The sequence below is a fragment of the Balearica regulorum genome, chromosome 2 (assembly GCF_011004875.1).
Source record: "Balearica regulorum gibbericeps isolate bBalReg1 chromosome 2, bBalReg1.pri, whole genome shotgun sequence".
Classification (NCBI taxonomy): domain Eukaryota; kingdom Metazoa; phylum Chordata; class Aves; order Gruiformes; family Gruidae; genus Balearica; species Balearica regulorum.
In genome coordinates this window covers 100,179,710-100,189,433 of record NC_046185.1, presented here as the reverse complement: position 1 = coordinate 100,189,433, position 9,724 = coordinate 100,179,710, and the positions used below count along the sequence as shown (strand labels likewise).

The following is a 9,724-nucleotide window of genomic DNA, read 5'->3' as shown; positions in this document are numbered from 1 at the left end:
GGCGCGGGTGGCCGTGCCGGGGGCGGGGCGCGCATGCGGCTCGCGGCGGAAGGCAGGGAAGAGTTTCCGGGGCGGGGGTCAGGCGGGTGGCGTGGGGGGGACATGGCGCGGCGGCAGAAGGCGGGGGCCGCGCTCCTCAGCCCGCCCTCCTCGGAGGACGAGGCCCCGGAGGAGGTGTCCTTTGGCGTGGCCAAGGAGGCGGCCGAGACCGAACGGAAGCTCGTGGGGGAGGCGGCCCGGAGGTACGGACATCCCCCCCCCCCCCCCCAACCGGCCACCGGCGCGGAGGCCCTTTCCCCCGCCCCGAGGGCGAGCGGCCGCCCTGACGGCGCCTCCCGCCTCCCCGCAGGCACCGGGAGCTGCTGAAGGAGAAGCGGCGGCGGCGCCAGGAGCTGTTCACGGAGCAGAAGGTACGGCAGCACCCCCCGGCCGCCTGCCCGCAGCCTCCCCGCCGGGCGGGCAGCGCCCCCGCCCCGCTAACTCGCTCCCCTCTCCCCCGCAGAAGCGGAAGCTGCTGCCCGATGCCGTGCTGGAGGAGCTGGCCGCCGCGCCGCCCGCACGGTGAGGGGGCGGTGCGAGGGGAGTGGGCTTGGAGGAAACGGAAGGGGCGTGAATTGGGAGAGTGAGTAACCTGCTGCCGTCTGCTTACTCCACAGGCCCGACGGGAAGGCTGCGGCGGGTAACCGAGGTAGGCCGCAGCCCCATTTGCTAACGCGGGGCTCTTCCCGGTACCTCGGGATTTCCGTTCTGTGCTAGAGCTGCGGTGGGGGGAGCGCTCTGGCACGGAGGCCTGTTTGGAAGTCTGAAACGTGAACAGCAGGCCGGAAGGATTGTCTGTTGCCAAGGGAAAAATATCTGAGGAGAAACCTGAAGTTGGTAGTGGGTGCATTGTGTCTGATTCCTGTGCCCTTACAAAAGTTGTTTGCTGTACAATGATTTCAGTTAAAATAGTCTGAGGTGTTTAAGGAAATAATGGGCAAGTGTTACGACGGAAAAAGCAAGGATTACTAGAGGAAGATTAATATTTAGCATTCTTTTAAGTTAAGTTATAAAGGATATTCCTGGATAGATTTGTTAATTGCCCTGATACTTTATGTATCCTACTATGATTTAATGGTATCTGTAAAACATTAGGTAACTTTTTTTCAAATTCTGAACTAGAAAGTCGAGTCTAGAGTATTGACTACTGTTGTCTAGCCCTCTTCATCTTTATTTCAGAGTACTTTACAGAAAAGAAAATGTTTGTGAGGTGTTTTTTTTTTTTTTTTTTTTAAAAACAGTTCTCTCATCTGTACCTCACATAATTGTATAGCTGGTCAGTGTAGCGGCTACTTTTTTCTTCCTTTTTTAATTATTTTTTTAAAGTCTCTTGGCATAAACAAGAGCAGAGCTCAGGATGATGGTTTGAATACTCAGTCTCCGTGGTGCTTATTGAATGGTGAGAAGGAAGCCGAGGCTGGAGTCCCCTTTTCTTGCAGCTGTTGTGTTGCACTGAATTTTTGTGCTGTGATGAATCCCGTTTTGTGGCGCCAGTGCCGGAGAAGGGGAAAGCCAGCTGGCAGTGCTGCGGGAGGCTCCCTGAGGTGTGCTTCTCCCCTCCCTCTCACTGCCTTTCTGCAAAAGCAAGGCTGTCTACCTCTTAATAGTCAGAGCTTCTGAAAAATGCCTGTTGGAGTTAACTAAATATATCTTATTTTTCACAGCCTACTTGTTTTGCTCCTGTTCCTGTCTCACTTACAGCTCTTGATTCATAATGTTTGGGAATTTTTTTCTGGTTTCTATTAAATTTACTTTAGGTAAACATGGTGGAGATGGGGCTGCAAAGCAGAGGAGGAGAGGCCAAGCCCAGAGGCAGGTGAAGAAAGACAAGCAAAGAAAGGGTGCCAGGTATGCTGGGAGAAGATTTTGCCACCGATGTCCTTATAGAGGAAAGTTGTATTAGCTGCTGGTGAGACCAGTTTGACTCCCAAGGAACTACTCGGGGCGCAGAAGGGCCTATGGTGACAAGTTCAGAGTCTTGGTCCAATTGTTGGGTTTTTTTTTTTTTTTTTTAATATTGCTATAAAGCTTGGCTGAGCATCAGCAACCAGCACTGGCCTGTTGTGCTCAAGTAGCAAAGCACTGACTGGCCTGTCTGTTCTGGGTTCTGTAGGTACGCTACAGGGATTTAAATCTTTTCATTTAAGTAGGTCAAAAGGAAACTATACAGCTGTGCGCTTGAAAGATCAGAGTTTAACAGGCCTCCACCTACAGCTCGCCAAAGACTTTTTAAACACTCAGCTCTATGGCCCAGACACCAACCGGGCACAGGGTAAGCAGTGTTCCGTAGGGTGGGTCTGCAGCTAGAGGTGTCTACGTTAGGCTTAGTAATGAACACTCATTTCCTTTTCAGCAAATGAATTTTTTTCCCTTGAAAATAAGAAAAACCCAGTTAAAAAAGCTGCTGTTCAGTTTGTGGACAAATCTTGGGGTGAGTATAAAAAAATCAAAGTAGGTACCACTTTCTGCATATGAGGTTTAAACACACTTTTTTAAAAAAAAGCTTTCTAGTGCTAGAGGGCTGTATCTTGCCACTAGGAAGGGAAGGGCAGCAGGGCAGTATAGCCTGAGTCGGGGGAGGGTGCATGAGAGAACTGGAAAAAATTACCTCCTTTTTGGTACGTAAAGAAACAGTATCTGGGCCTAGAGCCATGTTTTCTTGTTGAAATAAGCTTTGTTACAGTTTTGGTGTACAACCTCTAAGCTGTTACAAGTCATTGCACATATGTGTAAAACTTAAAGCAGGGATGCTAAGAGCCCAGAATTTCTGTGTGAGCAGAGGGAAATGGTGCCTGTTTCTCCTTTAAAAAAAAAAAAAGTGCCATTACGTGATAACATGCCTCAGCTGTAGCCCTCATCACAAATACTAGAGGCTGATCACTGGCAGGCAGAGCCAGCTTTCCAAGTTGGGTTTCAGAAGTGCAGGCACTGCTGTACCCCCACCCTCCTCCTGGAGGAGGTTGTTGTACGTGAAAGACAATAGGAACTTTATCTGCTTTCTAAGCAGTTGCTCTATTCTGAAATGCTGCAGTAATCAGTGGATTGCCACTTCTGCATTAGATGGACTAAGAAAATGGTAACTAACTGCTTTTTTTTTTTTTTAAGGGCAAGAAAAAAAGCAAAGAGCAGCAAGGTTTAAAAAACGTTGGCTCTCAACACAGATTAAAAATCAAGTATGAAGAGTTTTTTTCAGAAGATGCAATTAAGGACTTTTACTGAAAGTTAGTTTCTCTACACAACAAAGATGTATTTTCCCCTCTTCTCCAGCATCACTCCTTTCTCAGCTCTAACCACCAGCCCAGGGCTGTTCCCAAACTGACTTCTCTGTTCTCATCCCTCCCCTTTCAGAAGCACCTGGAGAAGCTAAAAACCTGCTGGGCCAGGGCCCTGACACTGATTTACAGCAGCTGGTGTTGAGACCAGGCTTGTAGAGCTGCCTCCATGAGGCAGAACCTTTGCAGAGAATAAAGATGAATGATGATGTACTTACTTACTGTTCTGGACACTGCATTTCTTACAGCCATCAGTTATTCCTGCTTTTCCAGTTATTTGCATCACTCTGTCCTAACATCAGAATCATAATGTCAGCTCACACAGTTAGTTAGCAGGACACTTCTCATCCCACTTGATGATTACTTTCAAGGAATAAGGGGGTTTTTCCCCTGCCATTTTCTGGGAGTACCAAATAAGCTCCCATTGGTGCCTGGACTCTGCCCTGCTAGCTAACTTGGTTTGTGCCAAGAGCACAGTCACCCTTCAGCTTTTGACAGCCTGGCCACTCTCCTAGGATAGAACTCTAGAACCAAGAAAATGTAGCATACAAGTCCATGCTACCATGTATGTAGAAGTAAGTTTTTAATGGCTGGTTAATTATGATATCACTACATTTTATTGCAATATAGTACTATTTAAGCACTTTTAAAAATGCAAGGTGTACAAAGATTAAATTAAGACTGTAAATTGACTAAATATTTGGTTTTTATATAAATAGGTCATAACCACACTGTGTTGACATGTAATACTGTTATAATACAACAGTTAAACTGGTGAGTCTACACAACAGAAGCTTTCTGTAGTTAAACAAGGGAACAAAGTTGAAAAGACCATGTTAAAACAAAAAAAAAAAACCTACTAAGATCAACAGGTTGGGATTGTAAGTAGCAACAAACATATTCACTCAGCTCCTGAGTAATTCAAGTTTTACAGTACACATTAAAAAATATCATTTCTTCCCATCAACACTATGTATCCAAACCATCAGGTGTTTATGCATTTTGCAAATTACACTGATTGAACTATGTAACAACAATGGGGGTGGAGGTTGGCAAGTCATCCTGCTCGACATTTACATCACCCACATGCTAATACATCTGTGTTTTCTAGTCCGTCCCACCACAAGGTAGCAGGATTTTTGGTTTGTTTTGGACAATCGTTTAGAGGATTGTTACTCGTCAATTTGGATGTCTGACATTATCGGTGATATTTTCAACTCTTAGTTGTCCAAGAGGTTTAAAGATGGAAATTTTCTCCTAACGCTAAGTTAGAAATCATTTGCATCATGCTGTAAACTAGGAAGCAACATAAAGCGACAGACTTGTCCTTAGTACATAATTAAAATTCCAAATTCCAGTCAGCAGAGCTGGTCTACTTTCCATGTTGAATGTGCCACACCACCTTTCAGATCTTCAAATGCATAGCTAGTGTAGGTAGTCTTCCACTGTGGCAAACGCACAGGATCCAATTCCTGATCGAGCCATCAATCCCAGACACTGTGACGCTTGTCCCATTGCTAGGGCAAGTGGTGGTTGCTTTGGCAGGTTGTGAGTCTCTGAAGAAGAATCAATGGTGGCAGTTAAAATACCTGATTAATTTCATAGGAATGTACTGAAAACTTTAAAATTTAAGCTAGCTTAAAACATTCATTTCAAAATTCCTGTGTTTACTTGCAGAGTTTGCTCTTACAGTAAGACCCAGCAGGAGCAAGAGTGGCATTTTCAAATTCCCCACATACATAGCACCGTTATTGAACAAGCCTGCTCTGCTTTGACCAACAACAAACAAAAGATGATGATGTCTGTTACATCATTAACGTGCCCCCTGCCCCTTACTAGAAGAGCGTACTGTAACACTGCTATAGTGCGTTCACCACTCGGCCGGCTCAGCGGATGACGTACAGCGAGGAGCAGCGCTAGCCGGCCGGAAGGCAGGGCACCCGTGCCACGCCTGAAGACCGCCGGCCCTTCCTTTCCTTACCTAGTATTGCACTGTTCAGTACAGAGCACACGGGTTCTCTTTGTATCGGGTCAAGCTGATTACCAACAGGGCTGCTCCAGGGATCTGAATATGCAAGTAAACTGAATGCATCCTGTGGAAAGATGATTTTTATTACATCTCACAGCTATATCCTACTAATGACAACGAGGACTATTTTCTTCACCAGTTTTGATTCAGAATCAAAGGTGATTAGCAATGACCCTCACCAATACAAAAGGATAAAAAGAAATTGGAACAGGGTTTGTTGCATTTTTGAGCAAGCAGTGGTTTTCCCAACAGAAAGACGAAAGTTAGCAGCATATGATTGGGAAAGAGGAAAAAAAAAACCAGACTGAAAATTGCACAGTTGGTCTTTGGCAGGGGAGTTCCTTTTCCAGAGCAGTCTCAAATCAAGGTAAACTAATTAACACACAGAGCACTGAAGAGAGCACAGTTTAAGCATCTGTATCAATCCTCTTTCTTGTGGTTCGTTTATCATTAGAGCTGAAACCAGCACTTTGATTGAAAAGGCCAAGCTACATGGCCAGAAATGAGATAAAGGGAAGTGCTGAATTCATCTCTGGTTTTAATTGTATTACAGTATGAAATTATCTTCCCTGTGAACATGCTACACAGAGAAGACACGAGACAGTGCCACACCAGAGCTAACTAGAACAGTGCTGTCAGACACACACAAAAATAAATTACAGAAGTTAAAGAAGAACAGTATTGCAATGCTGCACACTGTGGAAAATTTCTGCTGGGCAGCAGTTATTCACCTTAACACTACAAGCTCAAGATTAAACATACCTTCAGCATTTTCTTATTCGCTGTGTTTTTGCCACATTCTCTTCTTAGTTGCTCACTCATTGCTTGCAATTCTCTTCCAAAATGGATCATTCTTTCAATAGCCGCTTGGCTGCCGCCACATAATTGACGTCTTAACTGACTTGAATCTACTTCTGCAAAAATGATACCATCATCATTACCACTAATAGAGCTGACATTTACAACCTATGGCTCTAGAGAATCTGCACTGATTTCACTCCAAAGACACCTGCCTTCTCAGAGAGAAAGCACGTCAGGCCAGAGACCTTGGCATAACGTACCCCCCTATAGCGAGCACTGTTGAACTGCTCCTTTGTAAACATTAAGACTTAGTTTAACAGCAAAGCCTGTCTACATGTGCTGTTTATTTTGAAATGGTTAATTTTAAACTGACTATAAACCAAATTTTACCCTAAAATTTTATGAGAGTTTAAAATTAGCATGGACAACAATAAAAGTCCACACAGTTCTGTCTTTCTAATTCTTTGGCATTGCAGCTGTAAAGACGCGCCAAAACCAGAACTGCTAATGGAGGGTAAAAGCCCTGAACTTCCCAAACAGCCACAATGGATGCTGCTACAAGACAATCATTTAGATTGTTTGTACTCCTTGTAGAATACATTAGCTTAGTAATTTGAACATTTCAGGCTTCTTTTGTAATCAAGCAGAACACTACAATCAATTTCTTTACAGTTTGCTACAATACAATAATATGGGTGATTTCAAAATATATTAATGCAGTTTATGAATAGTAAATCAATCCTTGGCTTCTCTGAAAGTCCTGCTTTTTTAAAATTTACAACTAAAGCAACCTGTTAAAAAAAAGGGGGGGGGGGGGAATTTAGCCATTCCTTGTCTTTTTTCATCAATGGAATCAAGTTTTGAATCCGAATTTTGATGTAGACTTTAATGACAAAACCATTCTTCTTTCTGATGTTAACATTGCCATCTAGTGATGTATTCTGACCACTGTTTCCAACAAGGATTTTTAAGTGTGAGCATATTACCTTTGAAAAAAAAAATCTGCCTACTTAACATTACATACACAGCACTAAGGAGAATATATAAATATTTCAAAAAGCAAAAAACCACCAAACTCAAACTGTGGGGAGTAAACAATGTAGGCTGAGGAGCCACATTTCTTTTTTACAAAGGCGAAGCACCCACAAGTCTTCATGCAGTGGTGCTTGTTGCTAGCTGCAGCCCAGTTTAGGGCATTGCTTTCCAAAGGCAGAAAACTACATTAAAAAAAAACCCACGAACAACTCTGCACCCTGTGCAGCTGCTTCATGTGTGCCACAGCAAGCCTCCTGTGGGAAAGGCTGCAAGAGAGCAAAGAAGAGTTTTGGGTTTTCTGTCAGAAAATAATAACCAGCCTTGTTATTACCCAGTTCAGAGCATAAGGCAGGGAAACTAGTCTGGTGATTTCCATCTCCCTGCTCCAGGGCTGTAGCAGAATTGTATTTGCTTTTCAACAATCACCTAGTATTTATTTACCAGCAAAGCTGCCTGATCAGCAGCAGCACACGCCGCCCTCAGAACTGCGAGGCGTTCACAGATAGTTGTGAGTACCACTGCGTCCTGAAAGTTTACTGGCCATGTCTTGAGTTTCACATTTAATTTCAACTACCTATTAATTGACATGTGGTTAAATCGATTGATGGAGAAGGTAGTTCTGCAACTGCAGAAATGGCTGGGATGGATTCCTCCACCAGCAATAACAACCATTGTCTAAGCTCCAGCCTGCGTGCACTGAAGTGATCTCACTGCCTTTCCGGGACAGTCAGCACTGTGACTGACAGAGTCAACAGTATCTTTTTTGACGGTGTGCTGGCAATCAGAGGGTATTTCAATACTCATTTGTCACTAACCTCAACAGGTATGACTGAGTATAAAGCAGGTTAAATAAAATAAAGGGGTTTTTTTAGACCACAACTATGTAAAACAGGATATTTTTTGATGGAAAACTTGTTGTTGTTGTTGTTGTTGTTGTTGTTTTACACCTCAGTTCCCAAATATAGCTCTCTTCTTAAGCATTTCATATTTAGCAGTTTGCATTCTTCAATAAAAGTGATTTGGAATTTCTACTCTTACTATGAAGTGCAAAGATGCCATAAGAACCATGAACAGTAAGAGGACTAGGGAAAGAGGGAGAAGCAACCTGCCAACCCTAACCCAGGCGTGCAACACAATAGGATGTTTCTTCTCAAAAGTACTTCCTTAGAAACTGATGATAGTTTCAATATCCATCAGTTACCAGTTTCCCCTGTCCTCACACTGACCTCGGACCACCTAAATCAGTGGTTGTACAATTTACATCTAAAAACAGCAAAACAAACAAACAAATAAATAAAATTTGAGCTTATATCCTTAATTTTCAAGTTGGGAAGCATTGCAAGTAAAAACATAACCTTGTTGCCATCACTTAATAAAAATGTAAGAAATATCACTGCAGACCCATTTCTGTGTCACATTCTTCCATTTCGTGATCATGTTTAGAACTACCATTTAGGAAGCCATTGGATGAAGTCTCAGCAACCCCATTGGAGTAGTGATCTGTTTCCATGTCTACATCATTGCTGGAAAGAGAGCAATAAATAAAAGTTTTACTTAAGTACATAGGACTATCTTCTTCACAACTTCTGCACAGTACTTCCTCATCTTGGCTACTGAAAAGCTACTTTTAAATATTACCAAGTTAGACCACAGTTTTTCCATAGCAACTGGCGATACCAGAGCACCAGGGAGAACTTCAAGGTGCTCTCAGCTAACATTGGAATTCAGTAAAATAACATTTTCAGCTGCTGAAAAATTAAACATTATTCAGGAGTAAGTAGTGTAGCACTTTCTATATACACACACCAAAAAGTTTTACCTTTTTTATCTGTACATACATACAGCTGGAGAAAATGCATTGAGAAAATATACTATTCCCACGTTTTGGGTTTTTTGGTTTTTTTTTTGTTTTTTTGTTTTTTTTTTTTAAACACAGTTAACTCAATATACATCTTACTTTGAGGATATCATATTTAGGCAAATAATTATTTCAAAAAACCTTTTTGAACCTCTCATTTACTCTCAGTGGAATGCCAGGGGAAAAGAAAAACCTAAAGCAAATACAGAGTAAACCAAGACACTGAAGAGATACTCGGAGGCAAATTCAGAGCATACAACTCCTCACCACACTTTGCTCTTAGAAGGTCACAGAAGCACTTTTAGAAAATGCCAGCACGGCTTTGGGGACTGAGCTTTGCTGACAGTTACATCCCAGCCTGTTCTATTTCGTCATGGAGAATGACAACCTAAAACCTCTCTCAAGACCAAAAAGATTTATATTAAAAGTTAAATTAAATTGCTTCTCAGCAACCAAAAATATTCAGCTTCCTTTAAGGAAGGAAACCAAAAGGTATCTCTGACTGGGCAACACTGCAGCCAAGGAATTGTCTTCCTCCTGCGAAAAAAAAAAATCTTAAAGTTGCCTGGACGCTGCCAGGCTTTTTGGCAGAGACAATTGCTGACGCAAACACAAATCATGAAGTTAAAAAGTAAACTCTTACTTTTTTCCCCCCAGTCATCACTATCCAACTGAAATACTTTCTGTTAT

At 42.8% G+C, this 9,724-nt stretch overlaps 2 protein-coding genes across 4 annotated transcripts in view; one reads left to right on the top strand and one right to left on the bottom strand.

Moving 5' to 3' along the window:
* The first annotated feature begins 85 nt into the window (after positions 1-85).
* NOL7 (nucleolar protein 7) lies at positions 86-3,528 on the top strand. The gene is made up of 8 exons (XM_075745134.1): positions 86-242; positions 350-410; positions 503-561; positions 657-688; positions 1,797-1,887; positions 2,190-2,311; positions 2,393-2,470; positions 3,145-3,528. The coding sequence occupies exons 1-8, from the start codon at positions 103-105 to the stop codon at positions 3,216-3,218; spliced, it is 657 nt and encodes a 218-aa protein (XP_075601249.1). The 5' UTR covers positions 86-102; the 3' UTR covers positions 3,219-3,528.
* Positions 3,529-3,872: 344 nt separating this feature from the next.
* The window catches only part of RANBP9 (RAN binding protein 9), a 42,606-nt gene continuing 36,754 nt past the window's right edge, over positions 3,873-9,724 (bottom strand). The window contains exons 11-14 of one of the 3 annotated variants that reach the window (XM_075745120.1): positions 8,626-8,699; positions 6,103-6,254; positions 5,293-5,404; positions 3,873-4,867 (exon numbers count right to left, since the gene is read on the bottom strand). In XM_075745120.1, the coding sequence (XP_075601235.1) occupies positions 4,737-4,867; positions 5,293-5,404; positions 6,103-6,254; positions 8,626-8,699 (469 nt within the window). In that variant the 3' untranslated portion in view covers positions 3,873-4,736. Of the gene's footprint in view, positions 4,868-5,292; positions 5,405-6,102; positions 6,255-8,531; positions 8,700-9,724 lie in introns of those variants that run through there. The other 2 variants (XM_075745119.1, XM_075745121.1) reach the window with 2 other exon arrangements.